Genomic DNA, 26,645 nt, shown 5'->3' with positions numbered 1-26,645 from the left:
CACTAAAGTCTTAAAGTGTTACATCATAGCATTTTATTTATGTTTCTTTTGACAACAGCTAGGCTACAGGAACAGAAAAAACATGCATTACCAGAATAATGACGTCCCATTTAATACATCAATAAAAAAAATTCCTTTTCTAAGTCCTTGTTTTTTGTCCTCCCTCATTGTTTGAATTCTTCATCCAAGGATCTCTTGCGCAAATTGATTATCAATCACTACATCTTAAATATTGTCTTCCAAAGAAATTAATCTGTTAACATATAATTAGCAACAGCATTTTAGTTCACTCAGTTGTACTGAGTATCTTTAGGGTTATTTAGTTTTTTAATTAACCTTTTAAACCCAAATGTATTATATTTGATCCATGAGTTTTGGAAACATATACATCAGTGTTTTGTTTCCTCCCAAAACAGCAAAATAAATTGCACAATATATTTTTAAGGGTTTTGTTTTTAATTTTTTTTTCAGAAGGTTTAATAATCACTCGATTTCCTAAATCTTTAATTTTCTGGCAATTATTTCATGGTTCAGGCTTTAAAGGGTTAAAAAAATTAACCTATTTCTTGGCATTTGATAAAATAATCATATAAGTAAATAACGGAGAATAATGTTAGTTGCCACCCCAGGTTTGCAAATATTGCAGCATTACTAATGCTGAAACCACTTTAAATGCAAGTCACAGATTTAATGATGCTTTCTTTTTGGAAACTGGAAAAAGTTTGTCACCATCTTCCATAAATCCTATAGCTAAAATCATGTATATACCATGTCACTGAGTTAATTTAGTCCAACCTCTGCTCATTATATCCACTTTTAAAGATGAAACTGAGCTAAGTTGACTGCACACTTCTCAATAAGCAATTATCACAGCTCCTACTGACTTCCAGTCAACTCAGCTATCTAATGAACTCCTACATTCACAGAGCTGAAGCGGAGCTGACTATGTATGTTGCCTAAGCCATTACCATGCCTATCATGCAGGAACGGAATGGCATTCATAATAATTAAGTGATATAAAACCTAATGGTTCCGGCTGTTAAAGAAAGGCTGACTGTGTGTTATGGGGGATGAGAATCAGCCAGAAGTAGTCTGGTTTAGAGGAAAATGGGGGGGAAAAAAGGTGCTGCAGTGGCTAAAGGGAGATAGAGAAAACCAGTTTTTACTGCAGTATAGGAGAGCAGTGCAAAGGAGAGAGAAAAGTCCCCTCATCCTCAGCTGTATGAGTGTTAGAGGATTACAACCTCATTTCACACTCAGTTCTTAGACTGACATTACTTTTACATGACCTCCATCTATGTCCAGATAGCACGGTCCATGTTAGCACTGAGTTGACCCCCGCTTCAATGCTTCCCGCACAAAGCTATGTTCATCAAGAAGATGATTGTAGTCACTTTAAAAAAGCGGAAGGGAAAGAACTAAAAAATCTCTCGTAAAATAAGCTGCGTCAAAACTGCAAATTAGTAGTTATCAAACCATACTACATGCTTACAATTTCTACCTATTAACAACCCTATGAAAAAATCAGATTTCTAAGGTAGGTACTCGGAAACAGTCTTTTTTTGTTCTTTAAAGAGCAGAATACAAAACTATCTAGAATGCATACACGAGCTTTATCTCACTGCCTCAACATGTGGGGGGGGATCAATACCGACTCCTTGAACAGCCACACGTCTGTTTATTATGCACGTTCAATACAAACTTGGTTGTTTGTTTTTCAGCTTTTTTTAAGCCTTTCCTGGATCCTGATATTTTCAGGCTATATCTCACAGAGATATTGTCTTTCTGAAAGAAAATGAAAAAAAATTAGGCCAGGCGCAAAAAGGATATATCTGACTGAACGCAGAAGGAGCCGGTGTATGCGATACATTATAGAAGATTAGAGTATAAGAGAGCTCATACTTCACCAAGAGAGTAGTATCTTCTTGGGATCTGGGAGTCTGGGTAGATGTTCTCTAGATACCAGGAAAACGGTTTGCACTTTAAGGCCTCACGGAGGGTTTTGCGAGAGGAGACGTCTCCGTACTCCACCCGCATCACGCCTGCAAATGAAATGTCAAGACAGGAAATGCAGCCATATGTATCAGTGAACATCATCCGTCACATTAAGAGACACATTTTCTGCTCTGAAAAATAGGATGGTTCTGTGTCTGTGCACCACCGAGACCCGACACCAGAGGGAACCTTTATGAAGGGAAACAAAGCGCTTTACCTGAAAATATCCTAATCATAATGTTAGCCTGCAATCCCATTTACAAACAGTGTAATGTGGAAGATGCATCTCCTTCAATAGCGCACAAGTGCAAAAGCTGTGCAATAACTGTGGGCCATGATGCAAGTCACTTTAGCCAAATGTGAACTGCCTGATGTATCAGCCTTGATGAAACTAAAGACTAAGAAAGGATTAGACAGCGACTGGGCACAGACACTTACAAACACATTAGACAGATGGTTTCTTCCTAAAGTGCCGCTTGAGGACTCGTAGCTTGAATGCAGATAGACTCAAGGTGGTAATTTAATATGAAAGAGCATGATTGCAATGAGGGAAAATAGAGGACAGCTTTCAAAAACCAGTCAACATGTAAGATGTACAGCACTGTATGAATCTATCACACATAACTAAGATATTGCAAACAGCTTACCAATACCAATAGCATCTCAGGCTTTAATGTGGGAAACAGAAATATCAAGTTGGCAAATAAAAACAGTGAGCTGAAGGCTACTTTTCTCTTCCTCTCTTTTTTTTTTTTTCCCTTCTTCTATCTGCGGGGGCTAAGCATCACATGTTATAGATCATGATGAATAGCCTCTTAGATCCAGTGCAGAGGAAGGACAAGGAAAGGGGTACACTTTTAATAGGATCACTAGATGCCACTCCCAAATTCAGCCTGAGCAACATACTGTGCTCTTCTCCACCAATAAGGGAGGTCTGGCAGCAGCACAACCCAGATCATTCTCCCTAATGTCCTGGAGGAACAGACAGTCATCGCGGGGCCACAATACACAGAGAAACTCATCCATCACAGCCCTGGCTCTGTCTGCACACATGCCCGTGGAGAATCCTGCCTGACTGAGAGGAAGAGAAGGTCACAATTTGTGCCGTAAGATCGAAAGATTGCGGATGATCCCTTATAGGTTGGCTGGCATCTAAAACAGTTAACCCGAGATTTCCGGGATACCGCTTCCTGCAAAAGGGTAATCACATTACTAAGTCGACAGATGGAGGGGTACTCATCTCTCAATCTGCACAGTCGTATTGTCCTAGTTTGTCCATATGTGTTTGAGCTCTGTTTGAAAGATGGCCGTTCGTGACTAATTTCTGAACCCAAGTTCAAGAGAGCACTAAAAAAAAAAAAAAATGTATCTGAGAGAAGGAATTAATTAATCCCACTTTGAAGATGGCAAAGCTGCATTAAATTCAAATATAAAAGTAAAAGAAAATGTACATTTGCATAAGAATAAAAAAAAGAACCTTGCAAGAGAATGAAAGACTAAAATGGAAGAGACATGTCTTTCCTTTTACACCAATTTGCTAAATTAACCACACAGGGGTCCAGCAATGAGGTTTGTTCACGTCTTCCTTTGACCAGCAGTGCACACTGAAACCTTTTTTATAACGTGTAAAATCAGCAGAGCTGATTTAAACTCTTGGTTTTCAGTTTTCTGCATCATTTTAGTGGCTGAGAGTAGTAGTGACATGGTGGCAGTTTCATTGCTCTGTACCTGGTGATATGATATAAAAGAAGTCTTTGAAATCATCCATCCAGACTTCGGCCAGGCGCCTGTTGTTCTTGTTGATGACTTGGCCCGTTCCTCCAGGGAAACTGTATGGGGTGGCCTTCCGGAAAACATGGCCCACATGTGAACATGTTACAATTTCCAAGGAGCCACCGCATTGCCAAATCTGCAAGCGTAGAGACAAGGCAGATTTATGTAGTATGTGACAGGAAAGCAGACAAATAGGCTGGATAAAAACTGATGAAACAGTCAGTGAATGCTTGTTCCCTTTGTTCTACCCCCTTGATGCTTAGGTGACCTACATAAATGATAACGTTTGTTACCAGTAAAAAGATTTGCTCTTAAATTTTAACAGCGTACCATCGTACCACACACACACTTACTGTAGATCTGTTTGTGACTAGATGCTGCAGCTCACAGGCATGCCTTATAACAGCACTTCATGTTTTCTGATTACTAACGACAAGCTGTGACAGGAAGACAAAAACACCTTCTATAAACTGCCCTTGTCATAGTTTCTGGTACAGTAGGTGTCCCCAGAACTAAATTTTCAATGATAGCAAATTCAGAGAGACTCATGAGGTGAAGTACGAACCACACTATCACTAACTGGTAACAATAACATATACTTTGTACAATAAACTGTACAAACATAAAGCAAAGAGACTAAATATTTTTCCCTTATGTTTGTGTAAGCTCAAAGCTAAGTACACACAACATGTAATATGAGCACACACATCTAAGGCTTTCATGTGATGTCAGTTCCACATCTGCAAGGTTTCATGAGTACATCCTGTACAGTTGTGACATTACAACAATGACAAAATCTGTCCACAGATGTCTGCCAAAGTGCTCAAACCCATCAATGCACAACAGTACATTTGCCAGGATGATGCACAAAAAGAGACTCTCACAAAAAAATCAGCAGCAGCAACCACATGGTTGCAGCAGGAAACAAAATGTTTGCAACAGTGTATTTTTTTTTTATATATATATATATATATATATATTTAGAAAGATCATCCAATTTTATAATATCTGTAAATATCTACAAAAAGGGAACATCACAAGGCAGAAACATGTGCTGGTACACAGAGAAACCACTCACTCTAAAAGACATTTCCAGGTTTTCTCCTCCCCAGATATCCATCCCTGGATCGTAACTCCCAATTTCTTCAAAATAAGTCTTGTCTATAGAGAATAAGCCTCCTGCCATGGTGGGAGTCCTGCAAAAAACATAAATTAAGGCAACAACACAAAACCTCTTTGTAATATTTCATTTCCTCATACTGAATTCGTTAGCATCTTTTTGTAACTAAGAGGAACATTGAGGATATAATAACAGGCCAATTTGTTTGACAATTTGAAACAAAGCCTTAGAGGGGCAATTACTTTTATCTTTTAATTCATTCTATACTCAAGTCAGTCCTAAATAAAGGATATTGTTTGCTGCTTGGAGTGATTTGCATACAGATGAGTTTTGTGAAGCCAAAAAAGGCAGCTCTAAGCAGTTTCTATTTTCCTGTTTCAAAATACATGGATACTTATACTACAAAGAGAAACATCACAACTCTGTGGATGCCATTTAGGCAGAAGCTGGCATCAGTGGGACACAGAGGGAAAGATGATCTATTTCTAGCTCTAGATAAAAATGGAGCTTTTTATAAAAGAATATTTTGTAGAGAAATTTAACTTTCAGCGTTTCCTCTGTAGCTTGCTGTACAGAAAAAAAAGCTGCATTTAATTAAGCTTACAAAATGTTTCCAACTTTTTCAGCGTTTAATCCGATCTCGCCTCTCTTATTTCAAGACGATATGCAAGTGCAAAGCCACACACAGATGTACCTGACAGGGAGTGTTCTATCCCCTTTGCGTCGATCCATCTCCCGCTGGGGAACAGGATACCATCGAAAATTCAGCTTCCAGTTGAATCCACCGTAAGTCATATCAGAGCCTGCCATGTATTCAAATGTCTCGTCGCTGATGACATCTATGATAGGGCACACCACTGCAGTCCTGAAACACACAAAGTGCCATAATGTTCACATGTATGATGAAACAGGCTTGACTGAAATGAAGCATGTGGTTCATTATCATATTCAACGTGCCTCAACATCCCACCATCATAAAATCGACCGCATACTGTGAAGAAATCAGGTTCTGGGTTGTAACTGCAAATTCTATGCACACCACGCCAGCAACTAGCTATTACTCACATTATTAAATGTTCTGAAGAAAATGATCATTAATCATAATGCGCTGCAATCAGCTGAACATTCACGTTTTGATTAATCAATTAACTGGTTAGTCTTTAAAAAGTTACAAGAAAATATGAAAATTAAATCATCAAATGTGTTGTTCTCCTTTTGTCCACTCAGCTGCTGTAATATAAACAACATTTCTGTAAAAACAGAGATGAATCCCTGTTTCAACTTATGAAATACGAAGTCAAAACAGAATGCAAAGATTTGTAAGTCATTTAAACCCTAAACACAAAATAAAGACAATATATTGAATATTAGGTGGAATACATAATAGCTTAATATGTTGAATTTATATCCAACAACATTTTTAAGGTGGAGCTGGGGGAACGAGGATTGTGTAACAGTTTGAAGGGCAGAATGACACTGTGTTGTAAAGGACAGGGATCTGAGAGGCTGATTGGCTTTGGAGAAGGAGTCAAGAAGATTACGGGATCAGAGGGGATGATGACAAAATTAAGAATGAGTGGAATTTAAAATAGTGGGAAAGCGGAAGTAACCAAAGAAAAGATCAACAGGGACAACAAAACACCTAGAAAAGCAGGCAGATGGAATAACACAATTTCATTTCTGAAATTATGCAAGCAATATTCAGAAAATCCAGGGAGATCTCGGTACACAAGGGACACGGAGAAAACCAATATTGAATCTTGAATATTTTGAATTTGCCCTCAGGCAACACTGCAGTAGAAAAAAACAAAAAAACAAAACAAAAAACAAACAAACACAGCTACAATTCTGTAATGGAAATCACTTCACGGGCTCTGAAAATCATTGCAACTGAACGCAATTTTATCGTAGCTAAAAATTTACCATGCAAAGAAAAACAGAGCCCGAGCTCATTTAAGATGGATTGAGAGGAAGTAGGCAAACTGTCAGGTGGTGTGATGGAAATCACAGATCCTGCATCCTATGGGATAAAGAGGAAAAGGACCACCCAACTTATTACCAGCACAGTTGAAAGGCTAAAATCTTATGGGATATATTTTCAAAAAGATATATTCTATGTTTTATATGCTGCCATCCAGACAATGTCTATGTTTATTTGATCGAGACAATTTTCTTGCATGCATTACAACAGCACAGTAAGACTGTAGCTACCCCACAATAAGAGGTTTTATTTAAACATTTTACATATTATACATTGAACAAAATCGAACACAGGACCACCGAAATTCTTGGGCAGCTGACAAACAACGATAAACATTCTCAGTTCTGTGTGTTGGAAGACAATGTAAATACAGTTTCTTGGAATCCCTGCATTGTTTTTATTGAAAGGCGGTGCAGATGTGTAGGAAGTAGGGTTGCACAGGTATTATTTTGTAAGATAAATGCATGTACTTCCTCTCAGGATAGTCACAGACAAAATTATTTCTTTATCAAAAAGAGCAGGTCTGGAAATGTAATCTTTGAACATACAGTGTAATTTCTGCACCATCTCAACAGTCTGCACTCAGACTTAAAGACATCAATACATGTGCAGCAGCATTCAGTAAAAGTGTAATGGCTCCATAATACAATATTCGGAGTCATATGATACCAATTTCCTCCTGAGGGTAAATTAATGTGTCTGACCTCAGATAAGGTAAGAATCACAAGAGGATCATCATCATTCATTACTGTCACACAGAAACAGTGGATGGCATAATGGTGTCTACAGAGCATGGGTAAATTGCCTTAAGTAGTATCTTAATATTTTGATAAACAGCATAAATTAAATGAATTCTTCATCACTTTAAATCAAAGCTATTTGTTTAATGGTTTTACAGATGCAGCAAACTCAAACCTTTGCCCACTTAATACAGATACTGCATAAGTCATATAGTGTTGACATGATGACGGTGTTAATTGTCATGGTCCCAGGATTCTTATTTGTTGGTGGTTTTGTTTATTATTACAGTTTCTTTTTTGATGCTGTGATTATTTCGCTTTAATGACTTTCTTGTATAACTTTACTGAAATTTCCCAGTATTTGCCTTAGTGTAAAGCTGCTGTGTGTAGGTGTGTGTCTAATCTCTGCATTTATTAGCTATTTCCCTTTTTTCCCTGTAATGATTCGTCTCCGGTGTTTTGGATTTAGTCTTACTTCCCCACCTGACTCGCTGTCTTTGATTATCTTCACCTGTGTCTCGTTACAGGGCTGTGTCCACTTTCCCTTTTTTATAAATACTGTCATATAAATGTTGTTGTCTTCCCCTCTGTCCCTGTCTGTGATCATCACCCGGGTGGTTTTGTCTTCATGCTCTTGCGGCTTAGGTTTTGTTTCTCTTCGTGTTTTGCTCTGTGGACTTCTGCCATCAGCCTAATTAAACGGCTTACCTTTTGTTAAACCCTGCTGCCTCCTGTGTCTGTTTTTTGGGTTCTCAACCTTACACTCTACACAGTTTGCATAACCTGCAGATTGACAGAAGCTATCTTTTCCTCTGAGGTTGCAGCATAATTATTATCTCATATCAGCAGTGCCAGGCAGCGTATTAATAACGGAAAGTTTGCTTTCCCATCAGTATTCAGATAGTTTTGGCTCAAGTACCCAGTGATGCAACTAAGGCGAAATATGATAACAACTGCAGTAATAAAGCCTTTTTAGGGCTCAATAGTAACACTAAACTGTCAAAACAATAGGAGGTTTTGCAGTAGTGTGGTGCACTGCTGCAAAAATGTCAAACATATGTGTGATTTCCTATCAGTGCCTTCAAAAAAACAGCATTAAATTCAAAATACTTAGTGATGTCAATTTTAGCTCCTACCTGTCCTCTTTGATGCGAGCCAGCAGGGGCTCTAGCCAGCCAACAGTACACTCGCAGTGAGCATCAAGAAAGGTGATGACCTGACCAATGGTGGCGGCTGCCCCCCTCAACCTGGCTCTGATTAGACCTGAACGCTGCTCCATCCTCAGGATCCTCACCGGCACCTCCAGAGTACGCACATAGTTCTCCAGTTTCTTCTTTAGGAAATCTGAAAGAAATTATGCAAAAGAAAATTCATAACAAGTTAAATATGGACAATATGATGATGAGATTTCAATCAGGTCATCAAATTAACAATTCGAGCTAGTCAGCTTATGTCCAGCTGAGAACTTATGGATTCCAAAATAAAATAATAACATTTGAAAACAAGGTTTTTAGCTACTACCTATTGGGATTATATGTCATATTTATGGGTTACAGAACTGCAAATTAAAAAATAAGGTAAAGATAGTAAGACCATAATTACTTGAGCATATAAATATTGTTTCTTGACTCATCAGAGGTGGATGTGCCACCTAAAATAATAGCATAACCAATAAAGGAAGAAATTCTTTACTTACATGTCTTCTAATATTTCACGATTCCTTAAACTGTGATATGGCAGAATCAAAACCTGGAAACCCGACCATTATTTCTATAATGCTCAAAAATGTACTTATCAATGTGTTTTTACTTGAGTCTTCAACATCACACTCCTCATTTGTTTTTTCCAGGGTTTAGTGAGGAGTTCTCAGAGTAAAAAACCCCAAAATTATGTAAATTTGAACCACAAACGTTCCATTTGGCTTTTTTATTAATCTAAAAGATCTTAAATGGTTATTTGAAGATTACAAGAACAAATGGGACTCACAGCCTTACATCGAAGGTTAATTGGTGTATTTATTCATCAGGTTCTAAAAATAAATACTAACACCATAAAGTCCTTATGTTGTAATTATTTTAAAAAAAAAGCTAGATTAGTTTTAATTTATCTTGCTACACAGCCAGAAACTTGGGTCCCTTTTATCATAATCATCCTACAGTACTCCATCACATACATCCTGTATGTATACTTTGTTAACGTACACAGATTACAAACCTCGCTCGCTGGCATCATCAACTAGAATAATTTCCACTAGCAAGTGTTTAGGAGAGCGGTTGATGACACTGTGAACAGTTCGCAGCAGCGTGCTCCATGCCTCGTTGTGAAACACGATGACAATGCTGGTGTTGGGCAGGTCATCTGAGTACACTTTGGTCTTACAGCTGACAGAGTAACACAGGGGGGGGGAAAAGGCAAATCAGTGACATAAGACTTTACAGAGGAAAGTTCCATTAGATATGCAGAGTCAACAAACTAGGTGAAAAGTCAGAGCTTTAATAAACCCTATTAATTTAAATCCATATCTGCTGGCAGTTAATTTAAAGAGTGTTTTTTGTCTTCTGTTGATAAAATAACATTAAATCTTTTTTTTTTTTTTTAATAGTTCAAATATTTCACAAATATTTTAACTATAGCAGATGTTTTTCCATACTGATAATTATTAATATGTAATCACCATTTTACAGTATATTAATCTTAGACTGTTTAGATTTTTACACTGACAATTGTTGGAGATTGCAGATTATTGTGTAACAATATGTATTACTGTATAACAAATTTTAAAAATATTATTTCATTTTTTGAAAGAAAAACAATTATACTTTTAGTCTCAAATAATTTAGTCCTGTAAAATTACAAGCAGTGACAATTAAAGTTTCTAAAAGGTTAATATATGGTAAAACTGTAATGTTACGATAGCTGATGATCTGATTATCATTTGTTATAATCTTTGATATTCTTCCCAGTTAAATTTACCCTTCATTCTAATTTGTGTTGTACAGTTATTTCATTTTTAACCTTAATTTATATTTTATTCCTTCCTAGTTAAATTTACCCTTTTTAATTTTTCATATTTATTTCCTATCTTATTCATAGCCTTTTCCTTTTTGTTTTCTTTAGGTCACGAGCAGTTGTCCAAGCATTTCACTACATATCGTACTGTGTATGACTGTGTACGTGACAAATAAAATTTGAATTTGAATTTGAATTTATTAAAGGATTCATACTTTGAAAATGTATCCCAAAACTAAAATGGTCATTTACAATGACAAACATAATTTCTCAATATGTTTGAACCACTGCACAGAGCATCTAATCTGTTGCTGTACTTCTACTGAGTTAGTTTCAAAATGCAGCCCATTATTTTGTATCAGAGAACATAAAGTTCCCAAGTGTTATCCAGTTTCGCCATCAGTGCAAAAACACTGTCACAATAGGTTTACTGAAAGATATTGAGAAAGAAAGTAGAAAAAGTTAAACCAGTGTTGACAGCTATGTCAGCATGTCCTTGGATTAATGTGACGTCTGTCAAAGCCAAAGGGTGTGAATGTGGGACGGTGCTCTAGTCAGTGCTGTTGAATAAAGAATTAGCTACATTACAGAAGAGGATGTGGACAGTGAAGGCAGCATGCATGGCTAGAGGAGGTGGTGATGTGGGGGAGGGGGGGTTACCGGAGCAGGCAGCATTGCTAGTTCTGTCCTGTCTATTCAATGTGACAGCACTGACTGACATAACTAGGCCAGGAGGCTGCCTTGAAGACATAATGCTGGTGAAATTTTGCACAGCTCAGCTGTGCGCTGTAATAAAGATGCTGTATTATTTATATGGACCCATATTGGGCAGAAATACAGAGTTCACATCATCTGAATGTTCAACTTTTTCTCTCTAATATAGATCTTCTTTTGCACTGTATAAATTTTTTATGTATTATATTTTATACATTTTTTCCCACATCCCAGACAATCTGGAGTGGTCTTCTTCTTGAAACAGGCAAAAACAGGAGCTAAAACAAAAAGAATGTAGGAGTTTAGAAAGATAATTTTGTGTCTTATTTCTCATTTGACAGGTAGAGACTCTGATAACCACTTAATGAAAAGTGCCGTGAAGAACTCAACTGGAATAGTTAAACATGAATCACTTGGATATTGTCTCCGCACTAGGCAAACGTCTGTGCATATCAGCAGCCTTAAATGAATGTGCCCATGTTTCATACAAGATGCATTTTGAATTTTCATTAGGTGTTCAAGAGGCTCTTGAATGACAGTAAACAAACCCTACTCCCATTCAAATGTCAAGCCTAATGCAAAACGCGAGGGACCTAATAGATCCTGCATGGAAATGATAGTCATTATTAAAGATGTCTTTCACAGTGGGTACAGTTGTTATTACTAATAACATGTAATGGACCCAACTGTTTAAATTCTATTTAAATTATCAGAAAACTTTTCTTACATTTCCTTAGTTTCTGCAGTCCTTATGAGACTATATAAGCATCTTTCAATCAATTTGATAGCATAATTTCTTGATTTCACTTTCAGATATCATTAAGCTCTCTCTGCAGTCTCCTTCGCACTCAAATAGTCTCCGTACAGCTTCGTTCAGCTCTTGCTCAAAACTGTAAGTGTGTCACATACTTGGCTCTGGTTTTTGTGTAGCGGCTTATCACTATAAAAATTCCTCCAAGAATAAAATGCCAGATATGGTGTCGACCATGGAAGTCACCTCTGTATTCTTACCAGGCTGTTTGCTTTGAGTAGAGTGAGTCAGTCTTGTTCTATTATTCTCTGTTGCTTTCTCAGTAACTCTGAGTTAATTATATGTTAGTAAAAATCTGACAAAAAAACAAAAAAAAAAACCCAAAACAAACCTCTTAGCAATGACGCTAAAAACATTATGTGCCATGAAATGTGATGGATATCAAAGATCTGCTGTTAGTGAGGACACACGAGCCTACGCACCCATCCAGCCTCACATCTGGCAGACTCCTGTTGAGTGCAATCATATCACTGGCCATCAGATTGAACTGGTTAATCTTAAAGAGCTCCTTCATTTTCTCCTGGTCATCCTTAGGGATGTTTACCGCTTTGCCCATCTCACCTGGACCCTCGTGGCTCCGTGATATCACTGCTGTAACATAACAAGGACACCACAGAAAAATATTTGATAAGAAAACATATTTTTTCTCACCAATGAGGCAAAAAATTAACATCAAACTGCATCATAAAACAAATCCTACTGCATAAAAAAAATGGACTCTGTGGAACAAGGAGAGTGCAGAAAAGCGTGCGTGTTCTATTTCTGTCCACTTTGTAAATTTTCTAAACTCATATAGCACCCAGAGCATGAAAACCTAATTTTCCAGATCAATGTGCATGTGCGTTTGATAACAGAAATAAATGTACTGGCAGCTGGTGTTCACATATGAACAGTACATCATGTTCACATTTATTACATTATTATAATACTGTATATACAAAAAAAAAAGTGAAAGCCTCTAAAAGCCTGTGCTATTAAAAGCAAGGAAAAATGTGTTTCTTCAAACATCAGTGCATGCTCAGCAGAGAAAAACCTTTAACACAGCGACAGTGCATCCTCTCCGCTTAAGCTCTCTCCTGGTGGTTCTGGCTTAGGCTGACAGGGTATTAAGCACTGTACACTTTGCCAGCTATATTTAATTTAAAAATTTAATCTATTAGGAGGTTTTGAATTCAGAGATTTAGGCCGATGTATTAATAGGTGAAAAAAAGCAGCATGACAGCAAAACAATTGCTACAGTTTTTGCTATGAAAGGCCTGGAAAATATCAGAATTGCTACTGGTGCTGCACAGCGCAAGCTTCTTTCACCGAAGGTAAATAACCACCCATTAATTTATGGCTCTGCTCTCTCTCACTCTCTTTCTCTCTAATAATCTCTTAGAACAGAGGCTGTGATTTCCACGAAAGGGGGACACATAGTTCACATTAGCTGCATGGCCTCCTGCTAAGAGGATTTCCTAAGACCCCTTTGTGGAGACGGACTGGGATCGGTCGGATTGTAACCTAAACTGATCCTGGGTTTTCTTTATAATGCTGCTGACACTCTTCATTTGGACACCAGCTGACATCTGATGGACACAGCTCTCGAGCTGGATGACTGAGCATCAAAACATTCTCAGCCTGCTCCAGCCATACTCCAATCCATCATTCTTTGTGTGTGGATAAACGTCTTGCAGAAAGAGAGAGAGCACCAAGCAAACCATCGATAGTAGTTTGGGTTTCTAAAGAAATTGTAGTGAAATTGCCAGCTGCAAAGCTGAGACTGTGCAATATTGCTTGATAGATGGATGGCAGCCAAGCAGCAGTGCAATGACTAAAAGCTGGAAGCTGTACAGTACAGGTTTGTGTTATCTGAAAGCTAATTTGTACTGCCTAATTTATAGCGGCTGACAAAGTATTAGATATGCTAATGTGAAAATAGGGTTAAAAGGGCAAATGAAAGGCAGAGAAAGGTGCTAAAATGAGAGTTAAATGTGTAATTATGTGTAAATTCTCAAGATCCAACTTAAACTATACAGGTAAGAGTTGTCATGTTTTGATTGTTAGCTACGAACCATGTGCACTAAACACATCCGTGCATCTTGGTTGTGAGCTTTGTGTTGGCATTGTGATTTTTTTTCCAAAGCCTTCAATGGTCATAAAGCTTGTCCTAGTGGAAAATGCAAGCTGGAAGGGACATCTTTTAATAGTCTTCCCCTACTCTGTAGGCACCAATTAGCTTCACTTCACATCATCGGTCACTTTCTTAAAGGAGCCCATAACATTTGAAGGGCCTGATAATTTATCAGTCTCTGAATTATCATAAACTGACACTCCCTAATGACACTTCTTGACCTGGTTTCCAAGTCCTTATCAGTTGATTAGGGCCCAACTTCCTAATGACGTTCTAATAAGTGTTGAAAACAGTCTGAACCCAGGATTTTAACAAAAGAGAGAACCTAGAGGCCTAAAGAAACACTTCAACAGACCAGTGCAATTAGCAATCTAATTAAATTGCTTGGTTTTCTAGAATATTTCCAAGCTTCTGTAATGCTGTGGTAGCTAAATCAGAAAGAAAGGTTCTGGAAGAGAGAAAGATGTAAAAGTGGAATATCAGAACAGCAGCCAACATGCTATTTAGGCAGTGCCAGGTAAGAGAAGAAGCCACAGCTGAGACCAACACACACGTGAGCGTGCAGATTTTGTGCAGTCATCATCACATGGCTCCTAAGGTTCCCCTGTTGTTTTCATTCTCGTTTACGTAGAAAAAGATCTGTGTAGTGTTACACAGTTGGAGTCTCCTCCTTAGGCTCAGTCCATTCTTTTTCATCCAGACATTACCTCCTCTTCTTCCCTCTCCTGCTCTGCTCTGCTTCCTGCCTTCACAGCTGCCATTTCATTAAAGATCAGAGAAGCTCCTCTTGAACACATAACCACAGAAGGCCATGAACACACATCACACAGAGTACTTCTACACGTCTCTGATATGTACTTTAACTGTAACTCTCTCTGGTGGTACATGACAGGTAAGGGGCTTTGTTCATAGAAAGATTCCAGCCAATTAGAATTAATGTACCATCTGTGAAATGTAAGTATACAGAACTGGCTTAATTATTCTTGGCATAGATGTAACAAACATTCCAGGAAGATTTTGGTCTATATTGATATGACAACATCACACAGTTGTTGCACATCCAAGAAGAGAATTTTCAGTTCCACCACATCCCAACGTTGCTCTATAGTATTGAGATCTGGTGACAATGAAGACCATTCACAGCTTGAGATGATCTGAGCTTTGTAACAAGGTGCATTGTCCTGCTGGAAAATGCCATCTGAAGATGAGCACATAAAGGAATAGATATGATCAGCAACAATGGAGAATGGAGATCAATCAAGTGAGACCATGCAAATTATAGGAAAACAGGAAACTGAGGCTGACTTGACAAGAGTGGCACCCGGTGTAGTCTTCTGCTTCATGGTTTGACATGTAATAACGCACCCTGATTCTACCAGCCTAAACCAGTGTGGCCATTTTCCTCTGACATCAACAAGGTATTTTCACAAAGACAACTGCAGCTCATTGGAGATTTTCTCTTTTTTGGACCATTTTCTGTAAAGCCAAGTTTATGAAATCTCCCCATCTGCCACCAACAACATCACCAAATTCAAAGTCACTTAGTTCACCTTTTTGCTCCCATTCTGATGATCCACTTCAGTGGGTCATCTTGACCATGTCTAAATGCACTGAGTTGCTACCACTTGATTGATGTCATTGATTACACATTTTGTTTATCAAGCTGTTGCACTGGTGTACCAAAGCAGCCATACTCCTGATAACCTAAAACTGCCTTGTAGATATTTTTTAGAAAGAAGAAATTTGTTATGGAGACATATACAAAACTTATTTTATATTAAACTGCAAGAGATATGAATTTTCTGTCTGAAGTTAAGCATTTTTAAATCATATTCTATAGGGAATACTTAATCGGCCTCAAGCAGTCATTCGTGGAACCCCAAGGGCTTCATTATTCAGCCTCAGAGCTTGTTTTGTCTACTTAACATACTAACACGTGCTTTATTGTGTTTTCAGCAGGTTTGCAGTACTGACTAAGCAAATTTTTCATGCAAGACTTGTTTTTACTAATGTGAATCCAAGCAAAGAACTATTTTAAACCCAAAATATAGCAGTGAATTTGTGCTAGACTAAAAATTATATTTTCATTTGACAGCTGAAAACACAAAATAAAACAGGGGTACACTAAACAAGATAAAACTTGAAACACCTGCAGAGACATTGCAAAATCCAGTGTTTGACAGCAATCCTAAGATATAGTTCATATACACAGAAAATCCTGCGATCTTAAATGCAAAATAACATCCAATGTAACTGCCGACTTTTGTATGGTAATGAGACAGTAACTTGGAGCTCAGCATCATTCTAACCTTAAAAGCAGATTACTAAGCTTCTTAGAAACCTGCTTACTTGAGGACATGTGAGGAAATTAACTCTCCAAGAGGAAGTGTGTTAAAGTGATTTGAGCAGCACACCTTTATACAGAAAAGCACAGTTTTACAACAACAACAAAAATCTCAATTTCATCAGTTTTGTTTCATAGTCCATTTAGCAAAAAAGACACTACATCAGAAATGTCTAATTCCTATAAATGTATTAATATTTTTGTAGTTATAAAACCAGAATTCCTACCTTTTCTTACATTACCATCAACTATTAACTGTTTCATATGTTTTGTGTTTTTCTGCTCTTTCAGGCAAAGCTTTCCCCTCAGTGAACACTGTTTTAATAGGATTTGTCACAGATGATGAATATTTTACACTCAAGTGAAATTTTAGAAGGTATTATTGTCTCCAGCTTACATTCTCATGCATGTTTGATACAAAATAACAGGGAAATTCTGCAACATCAACTTACCTCGAAGAGCAGGGAGCAGCGAGCGGTCCTTCCTATCATCACATTTGTTACACTCGCTGAAGTACAACAGCAAGAACACATCCACCAGCACCCACACTAAAGAAGTGGTCAACACCACCTTGCAGTAGACAAACCGTCGCATCACCTCTCTAGGATGACAGCCAGGCAAGTTGATAGCGAGCACTTAGGAGCGCTCAGGCTGCCAGTGAAACATCTGAAGTCCAATGACAGGGTGAAGTAACAGGGACGAAACCAAGCAGGTCTGACCGTGGGGCATCATCCTTCAGGAGATGGGAGAAAAAAAAAAAAAAAAAAAAAAAAAAAAAAAAAAGAGGACAGAATACTAAATTTAATGTGAAATGACATCATAATAGTTTAAGTATTCCTGCTATGAATCCAACTGATATCAATCCTTACAATAAAATGACATAAAATGCAAAGGAGGAACTACATTAAAGTAGATCAATATTAACCTCTTTTAACCTTTCTCAGGCTTCACTTTATCAGTTCCATTGCTCTGTTAGCATCCTCTGTCAGAGGTTTCCAGTAGCTACTTAAGAGACCTGCAAAAACATGAGTAGTATGAGTATGACCTGCTAAACTTAAGTAAAATTTCTATGATCTTTCTAGGATATTGATTGATCAGCTATAATCTAGTAATGACACTGCTTCTTCACTGTTTTAGGAGGAGGACCACCATTATAAAGCTCAAATATTTCCTTTTGTAATTTATTTTGTAATTGATCTACTTTTTGCTTTGATTTATTGCCCTAGAAATGTTTAAAAATATCCAGGGGGTCTTATACAAGCTGCGATTTCTTTTTTTACTAGTAGTGGTTCAGTTTGTGGCAAAACAACAATGAAGATCATGCATAAGTTTAAGAAGTAAGCTCTCTATTTACTCATCTGTGTGTTTGACCTGCTAGTCCATTCTTAAAACACTCGAGTCTGTCTTCATCACTTTAGCCCATTCATTTTCCCACCTTCTACAAGCTAGTGACCCACTTTTTCATGTCCTTCTGATCTCAGTGCTCGTCTATCATTCTGCCTTTCAGAGTCTCATTCGTGCGACCTGCCTCCTCCCTGCCTCCACCTAACTAAAAGATCTTCATTTAACTTTTCATTACTTCTTCTCCACCGTCACCAGCATCTGGGTTCCAGGGGCTCCTGTCCCAGCATTGTTGGGACTCCACTCTGCTATATGGAGTCACTGTAAAAGTACACTGCTCTTTCAGTTCAATGGTTTTCATGTTAGGACATAATAAACATATGGTGAGATCTGCCAAAACCAGCTGTTAGTTTCTGTGGAGCAGTAAGGATGCACTTGCATGTGACACAGTGCAACAGATGAGAGGACCACCAGGCTACACCCCATGAAAAATGATCTTGCATGACAGTAGCCTGTTTTGTTTTCAACTGTATATCGCACTTAATTTTTCATTTTTTAAGCATGACCTCCCTGTACTGATTTTTGCAAATCATATTTTCTTCCGGTGAAGTATAACTGACAGCATATACAGACAAAAATATACTCTTCTTCAGTGCAACAAATTCCTTTGGATTATTTTTTCTTGTTCAGCTACACGAGTGTGACTTCAGTGTCTGATCAGGTTTTTTGATAGGAACATTTTCGTAGTGGTCCCCTATGCTTTGCTTGGTGAACTTTGGGTCTTCGCTTACAATGAAGAGCTTTCATGCTAACAGCATGTAAGTGTGTGGCTGTGAGTGAACACTCCATGTTTTTTATCACTATTTTTTCACTGTCCACATGTTATGCAGGAAACCCATGAGCTACATCTCAGACTCAGTTAAATGTTTAAGTTTAAGACAATATGTTTAGAAAAAGACTGAAGAAGAATGGCTTATTTGGAATGGCTTTTTCTCTCAAAAAAAACAACAAAAACATGTCAGCACAGCCTAGCTTTGCAAAATCTGGAACAATTTCCTTTGGACAGATGAGACCAAAGTGGAGATGGTTGCACATAACCATGTTTGGTGAAAACTAAACAGAGCAAATCAGCACAAACATGTCCTGCCAGCTGTCAAGTACGGTGATAAATTGGTGATGATTTGGGTTTGTTTTGCAGTCAGAGGATCTGGGCACCTTGCAGTCATCGAGTCAACCACAAACTCCTCTGTATGCCAAAATATTCTAGAGTCAAATGTGAGGCCATCTGTCCGACAGCTAAAGCTCAGCCAAAATTTGGTCATGCAACGGGAAAATCATCACAAGCACAGCAGCAAATCTACAGAATGACTGAAAAAGAAAACAGGCTGTACCTTAAGAAAACTGTGCATGAACAAATATCTGCAAACCTGAATGAATTGAAGCAACATTGGAAAAAACAGTGGGACTGAAATCCTCCACGGTGATGTGAGAAAGTGAACAAATTATACAGTTATTGTTGCTAAAAGTTGTTCTATAAGCCACTAAATCATGTGGGTATGTAGCTTTTCACACACCGATCTGCACTTCAGTTCATTTTCTGTTAAATAAATAATAACACAGCATACTGCAATTTGTCATGTTTTATAGGTCATCTGAGGTCGTATTTACTTAACTTTATGACCTGGTAACATTTACATGCTATGTAAAACCATAGAGTGTAAAACCTTAGGGCATACTTTCCTTTTACCATGACTCTAGGTTCAGCTGAGTCTAATTCACTTTAATTCACTTTTATTTATATAGCGCCAAATCACAACAACAGTTGCCGAAAGAAGCTTAATATTGTCAGGGAAAAGACCCTATAATAATAGAGAGAAAACCCAACAATCAGGAAGAAACCTCTGGCAGAACCAGACAACGGCGACCTGTTAGGAGTGAGGAGAGGAAGACAGGGCAAAGACATGTGGTGGAAGAGAGCCTAGATTAATAATAACTAATGATTAAATGCAGAAATGTGTATAAACACAGAGAGTAAAAAAGGTGAGTAAAATAATAGCCAAATAGCTTATTACTCAAACTCTGTGCTTCTATAAATCACGGTCAATTCTCAAGCAATCTTTGCCTTCGCTGCAGGTGTTTAACTTTACTGCAAACATTTTCTAATTATAACTAATAATGATGAGCAACATATGAGACAAATAGCACTACACATAGTATATTTTCTTCATACACGGTTCTCATTTTCTATTTCTCTTCTTTGTTGCTTTTACAAGAATAATAAATAAAAATTAAAAACTGAGGAATGAAGGTCAAATCCAGCCTCCCACATTGGACTGACCACAGTCCCTTCGCATTCTTCCATTTGAGAGGATGAGTGAATGCTCATTTCCCTTGTACAGTCTTCACCCACTTCATCAGTAGTGCTGCTAAGACCATCTGGGATGCTTAAATACCAGAGGCAATTTGCAGAGGTTAAATATCTCATTGGCATGGAAAGTGCGCCTCACAATATTTCTGATGAAAGACAACATAATTTTCTGTCTAAAAGGATACTTGACTGAAATTATAGGTTTTTGTTAACTGAAAGACTTACGAAAGTACAATCTGGATGATATTACAGTCATGAATAACGCTTTCATTCAAATACACAAACCAAGCACAGAAATGGTCAGGAGTTTTTTGAACATCTGTAACAAAATACACCACAGTGCTTTTACATTATTCTGGGTAGTAAAACAGATCAAAAAGATTGGATGGTCTACCGATTGTTTCCAGCCTAGGATGATGTGGTACATCCCATGTATTAAAGCCACATGAGCCTCTTGATATTCTCAAAATGTAAAATACATTAAACATAGTTTCCATAAATAACTATGCATTTAATTGCCAATGCATTTAGATATAACTTACCTGAGTAGTTACTTTCATAACTAGCGGAAAAACGCCTGCAGAGGAGTAAGGACAGATTTCCTTATCTTTCACATGCAGCATGGTAATGACTTTGCACTACACACACACACACACACACACACACACCTATCTCTCAGTCCAACTCTGTGCCCCCTGTCTAAATGTCCATCACAGAGGCTGACACGGCTGCCTTAGGCTAACTCTTATCTCATTCAAAAACAAGGCAGCCTCTACCCAGCTGCATCAAGACTGAAATCACAGTGCAGTGGATGATTTCAGTCACTCAGACAGAAACTGCACACCACTCAATAAAGTAGATGGATGCAGTCTACACTTAATGATTGTAATGAACAAAATTGTGACATTAAAAGCGAAACACAAGTCTGCATCTAGCATATCACCTCCACTCACACTGTAGACAGATCAGTGATGATTCTGCCTTTATGATGTCTGTTTGCATCTCTAACCATCTGCTTTGCTGCATGTGTGTTACAAACATATTTGGGTGACTATGACTGCACCAGCCACACCACCAAGAGTTTGCTGGTCTGAAGAAGTCTGACTCAATTAGTCCCACCATCTGGAGAGATGAATATTTCCTGTCTGCTGTGCACAGCTCTAAAAATACATGTCTACATTCTCGACGTGAAGCGATTTTTTTTTTTTTTCTTTCAATCTTTTCAATAGGAGTGTAAACCACTGGCCATTATTAACTGCTTCTCAACTGACACTTAATTGTGTTGTTAGCAACACTCTTTGTTGTGAAATGTCTGGTGCAGTGCTACAAGTTAAATTATGTATTCCTCACCCATTCAACAGGAGTGCTTCTACTGTATGCAAATGAAAGGCTGTATACTTAAACTGCCAAACTGCGTTTCACAGTAATATAATTGGACACGGCTCACATCAGCATCTGACAATGGAACTGTGACAGTAACAGGAGACTAAAAATTTAATAATTTAAAAAAAACATAACATTTTTGCATGAATCTTTTTCTCCTCCACATTTACAGTACAAACCCTGCTGACCATCAAAGCACCCACTGAGGTTTGGGTGCTTTCTTAGGAGTAAGAGAGACCAGGCCAGCTAATAATTGACTTTGATATTTTCCCATCACGCACCTGCATCTAAAAGGTCACAAGCATCATGTAAAGCTGCAGTACTTTTTTAAGTGTTAAATGAAAACTGTATTGGTTATGTGTGGTAAAAAAAAAAAAAAAACCTGGCATACAAACACTTAATAATTGGGTTAAACATATTGGTACAAACTGGAAGTCACACTGGCAGTGGCACTGAAAAATAACAATACATACACTGATCTTAGATTGCCCACTATGCATATGCAAGAGATTGTGGCAGCAGAAAATCATAGGCTTACTGGAAGAAAAGACTCCATCTATATAGCTCACTGTGGTGGTCTTAAAAGTGTTGATTACCCTCAATCTGTCAATCTTTCATTCATGTTCAGGTACATTAGGCCTTGGCTTCAAAGACTGGTTTATTAATTGTTAGATGTCACATGAACAAGACGACAAATACTGTAAGAGCAGCCAACCAAAACCACTCATTTTATGGTAATATAGATTAAATCTAAACTATAACCAAGCTCTCGACCACATTAAGATCACCGTTTAATGGTGTGATGTGTAACCATAGGAGCCAAATTTTAGTCTTGCTATGCAAGGTGTGCACGCAACAGAAAACGGGGACACTCTTTGCTTACCTAAATTATGGATGGAGTGAACCATTGACCTGTTCCTGACTCGCTCCCGGGCAACGTGTTGAACGTGGACGACATACCCAAATCTACTGCTAATTACTGGTTTAAAAAAACGGGGCCAAATTTACCGCGCGAGCGCATAACATCTCGTAAAAAGACACCTAAGTTGCAGTCCATCTCAGCGCAGAGTAGTCCAAAATCCAGTCCGTCCAGTAAACCTTCTCATGGTACCTGTGTGGACTCCTTAATGTGATAAGTCTCCGGCTGAGCCGCACTAAACCGGTGGATATGAAGAGTCTCCATTATTTTTCCCCTTTTGCGTTTAAATGGATATGCGGTCACTGCAACAGACGCCTCTCTCCGCGCACCTGTTTTCCGAGTGAATATTGTAACGGTAAGAGGACAGGCTGAGATAATAGTCAGCACAATCTAACCTCAGCTCAGACCGACCTGCATATATACCGAGTCTCCTCTCTGATTGGCTCACAGCGACGTCGCTCACGAAATCCCTTTGAAGTAGGGCTCCACGGGCGTCTGGTAAATGTAGGCGCGTGCATGCCACCAAATATAGTGTTTGTTTTTTTAAATCATATATTAACATACATTTATCGAAATACGCTTAATTTGATTTTAGCTACTTGAATTTTTATTTTGTTTTAAATTCGTTTTCACGGAATCTTCTCAGACATATATTAGGAGGTCAACTTGATGACAGTTATTTTCCATACTTTTCATTTAGCATAGGTTACCTGCAGCAAGAAATACAGCTATAAAAGCAATCAAAAGAAACGCCCAAATACCTATGCTCTTTGTGAAATGATCTTTTATTGACATTCTCGGTTTTAACTTTGTCCTAATATTCTGAACTAAGCCTGATTCCTCGTGTGGTTTTGTAGTTTCGCTTTTATAAAACTTATAAGCAACTGTTAGAGCGTTTTCCTGTTTATGTTTCCAATAGGGACAAGGAGAAAGCTGGTTAAAATGCACTCTAAGGCAGATTACACCCGGTCAGGGTCTAAAGGTCAATTCACTGAAAATTTCCAAACGACACAGACACTTGTGTACATCACAGCTATTTTGAAGCAGACTTTTGGTGGATCGTGTTGAACAATGCTGCCATCTACTGTTATTGATAAGAAACTCGGTTTTGCCCCTGGGCAATTAGCCAGATAAAATCTAGCCGAAGCATTTAATAAACATTCAGGGAATCATAATAACTCTGATGTACTGTCAACGAAGTGCAACCACAGACTCCAAACTCTCCTTTATTGCTATTTCATTTACCTCAGCGACAATAAAGAAGCTGCAATAAATACTGCAATCTGTTTTCTGTGAAATAAATCTGACTTCCGTTCATATCTGCAGTGTATGCAGATGAACACTGGCTTCAGATCAGACCCAAATTATCCACTAGATGTCACTACACGCCCTCCTTGAGTTAGAAAGTAATAAAAAAATTTGAAAATAATACTTTTATTATCATTAGTAGTAGTAGTAGTAGTAGTAGTTTTAAGACTTTGTGTAACTAGATGGCTTTGGGGAGTATGTTTTTCTACGACAGCTGATGTATAGTATAAAGTTTTTCTCAAGTTTTAGAGTGAGCTCTACTGGCTGGGTAATTGTGAGGGAAATGTAAAGTAAAACTCAGTGGAAATAACCTGAGTTTTGAACTCAAAACTTTATTTCAAAAAAATTCAGAAAGGATTCCTTTTATTGTTTATGACAGGCCAAAGCTGTGAGGTGAGAGGCATAAACCCCCTAAAGGCAAGATAGGAAAACACTGTGCTATAAGCAGGCCTTTTGCATGTGGCAGTGGAGAAAACACTGATTCATATTATTAAATTTGCCTCCAAGCCATTTCAGGGTCCTCATATTGCGCATGTTGGTTCACTGTCATGAACAAAGCCATTGTTACAAACATCTGTAACACTTGTGTTCTTCTTATTATCAGTGGGAGCCTAAATCAGCCAGCTAAGCATCCAGTCTGGGCGGCTTTGGATCATGTGTAGGAGGGAATATATTTTGGACTTTTAATTTATATTCATAGGTTTCAGATTTTCCAACGGATAATCATCGTTGCCATTCATAAAAAGGAATTGAGTAACAGATCAACAATAACAATTAAAACTACGGATATTTCTCTCTCTCTTTCGTTTTATGTTTGCTTTTCAATTCACAGACAAATTCATCAGGACGTTTTCTGTAATTTTACGCATGTATTAACTACATCTTACTACATTTACTACATCATTTACTTTATCATGTAGAAAAACTGAGACGTGCTGTTTCAGCTGCAACACGCATCTGTAAAGCTTATGAAGCTCACTTTGCATTCGTATATTGAACAGTGCTGGTCTTCAGTATGGCTGCAGGAACATGATGCAAGCTGCTCTGGCCTCTCTCTGACACGGGGTCAGCAAAGACCTGTCAAGGTTTTGAATGAACCACCAACTCATTAAACCATGCATGCATACACACACCAACACACAGATGGCCGCAAACACCCAAACATACGTAACAGACAGTACGTAATGTCCTACATACATGCACATTCGTGGCACGCATGCGGTCCGGTCGTATGGTGGCGCTCTTGCTGTGCCTTCCTGCCACTGGAAAACAGCGACAGTCTGGCTATTTAACGGCGGGGCTGGTGGCTTCATTCCGCTCTGAAACTGGCAGCACACCACATGAAATCCCCAGTAATGCGATGCCAAAGCAGCTTGTTAAACTCAAGAAGAGCGCTGTCTGATCTGAGGGAACTTGTTCAACTCGCCGCCTCCTCATCTTCACTTTTCACTTGATGACAATTTCTGCCGGATCGTGCCCAGCGCGTCTTTCTCTCTCCGCCTTCCGCATCTGTCGCACTGAAAGTTTGGTTTTGCGAAAGTAGACATGAATAACACCGGCTTCAACCAAACAGAGAGCGGCCTATTCAACAAGACAGAGGAGTTTTTTTGCTGCAACTTTTCATCCGTGGTGACTGATAATGGCTTTGTGGCAGCCGCTCCGGATGAGAGGAGCCTCTTCATCATGAGGGTGGTCCAGATAGCTGTCATGTGCGTTTTATCCCTCACGGTGGTGTTTGGCATATTTTTCTTAGGCTGCAACCTCCTCATAAAGTCAGAGGGGATGATTAACTTTTTGGTAACGGACAGAAGACCGTCAAAAGAAGCGGAAGCAGTTATTGTTGGAGCCTACTGACTGATAAAGACATATACAGTGATCACACTCTGATCAGATGGCCACAGATCGGAGACAGTGTGATGATCAGCCGCCAAAACCGGGCCCCGTTTTCATAATGGTACTTAGAAAAAGAAACAAGAACTCAGAGGAGCGGTCACCTTGCAAGAGGTAACTGAACTCTGCTGGTGACTGATACTCACGGGGTGGGTCTACCTTATTTCTGGTGGCCTTTAAAGCCAAGAAAGACTCATTCATCTTCTAGAGGTATAGTGCGTTTTAAGCCTATTGTTGTATTAAGTACTGTAGGCTATTTAATCACGCACTGTTGTCATTTCAGTATAGTTTCCCTGTTTGTAAAGCAGCATCCTTTGTCAAAATAGTGGCAAAGTCTTTGTATTTGCTGCTTAGAAATACCTCCTTGCATCGAAAATGCAAGGGCAAAATCCATGAATGTTGTATGCCTCTGCATGCAACATGCAGCTCTCTATTTTCTGGTGACAGTTGTTTGCGTGTCTTTGTGGGCGGCGGTGAAAGTCCGTAATGCTGTGTATCATGTTCATTTGAATAAATTCATTCTGTAATTAAAGTTTTCTTCTTAAGATCTGCTTTTCTGTCATATCCTCCACCACGCCCTCTGCCAAAGTAACTGAGATCTCAGAAGCTAAAATTACAGCAGGAGAAAGAGCTCTTTGAATCATACTGTGATAATGACATGATGTTAAAATACAACAGAGGGTACTGATCCTGATGAATATATATTTTTAAGCTTTATCTATATCTATGAAGAGTTGTACAGTTACAGGGAACCAAGAAATAGCTGCTTTTCCCTCTTTTGATTTTTTAAATTAGATTTAGATTTAACATCTAAATATGAATTATTTTACCCCAAA

At 38.4% G+C, this 26,645-nt stretch overlaps 2 protein-coding genes across 6 annotated transcripts in view; one reads left to right on the top strand and one right to left on the bottom strand.

Annotated features, from left to right (window-relative positions):
- galnt13 (UDP-N-acetyl-alpha-D-galactosamine:polypeptide N-acetylgalactosaminyltransferase 13) overlaps positions 1–23,018 on the bottom strand; it is a 35,561-nt gene extending 12,543 nt beyond the window's left edge. For 2 of the 5 annotated variants that reach the window (XM_040028016.1, XM_040028014.1), the window contains exons 1-8: positions 17,053–17,194; positions 12,566–12,734; positions 9,824–9,990; positions 8,746–8,953; positions 5,583–5,753; positions 4,847–4,964; positions 3,724–3,904; positions 1,903–2,042 (exon numbers count right to left, since the gene is read on the bottom strand). In XM_040028016.1, coding sequence (XP_039883950.1) covers positions 1,903–2,042; positions 3,724–3,904; positions 4,847–4,964; positions 5,583–5,753; positions 8,746–8,953; positions 9,824–9,990; positions 12,566–12,734; positions 17,053–17,194 — 1,296 coding nt within the window. Of the gene's footprint in view, positions 1–1,902; positions 2,043–3,723; positions 3,905–4,846; positions 4,965–5,582; positions 5,754–8,745; positions 8,954–9,823; positions 9,991–12,565; positions 12,735–17,052; positions 17,334–17,525; positions 17,616–22,575 lie in introns of those variants that run through there. The other 3 variants (XM_040028013.1, XM_040028015.1, XM_040028012.1) reach the window with 3 other exon arrangements.
- Positions 23,019–25,218: 2,200 nt separating this feature from the next.
- Positions 25,219–26,429, top strand: rprma (reprimo, TP53 dependent G2 arrest mediator candidate a). The gene has a single exon (XM_040028407.1). The coding sequence runs from the start codon at positions 25,465–25,467 to the stop codon at positions 25,771–25,773; it is 309 nt and encodes a 102-aa protein (XP_039884341.1). The 5' UTR covers positions 25,219–25,464; the 3' UTR covers positions 25,774–26,429.
- The last annotated feature ends 216 nt before the right edge of the window (positions 26,430–26,645 follow it).

This window comes from Simochromis diagramma, unplaced genomic scaffold (assembly GCF_900408965.1).
Source record: "Simochromis diagramma unplaced genomic scaffold, fSimDia1.1 OVJJ01000343.1, whole genome shotgun sequence".
NCBI lineage: Eukaryota > Metazoa > Chordata > Actinopteri > Cichliformes > Cichlidae > Simochromis > Simochromis diagramma.
The sequence above is the reverse complement of the archived record's forward strand: the minus strand, read 5'-3'. Positions and strand labels throughout refer to the sequence as shown.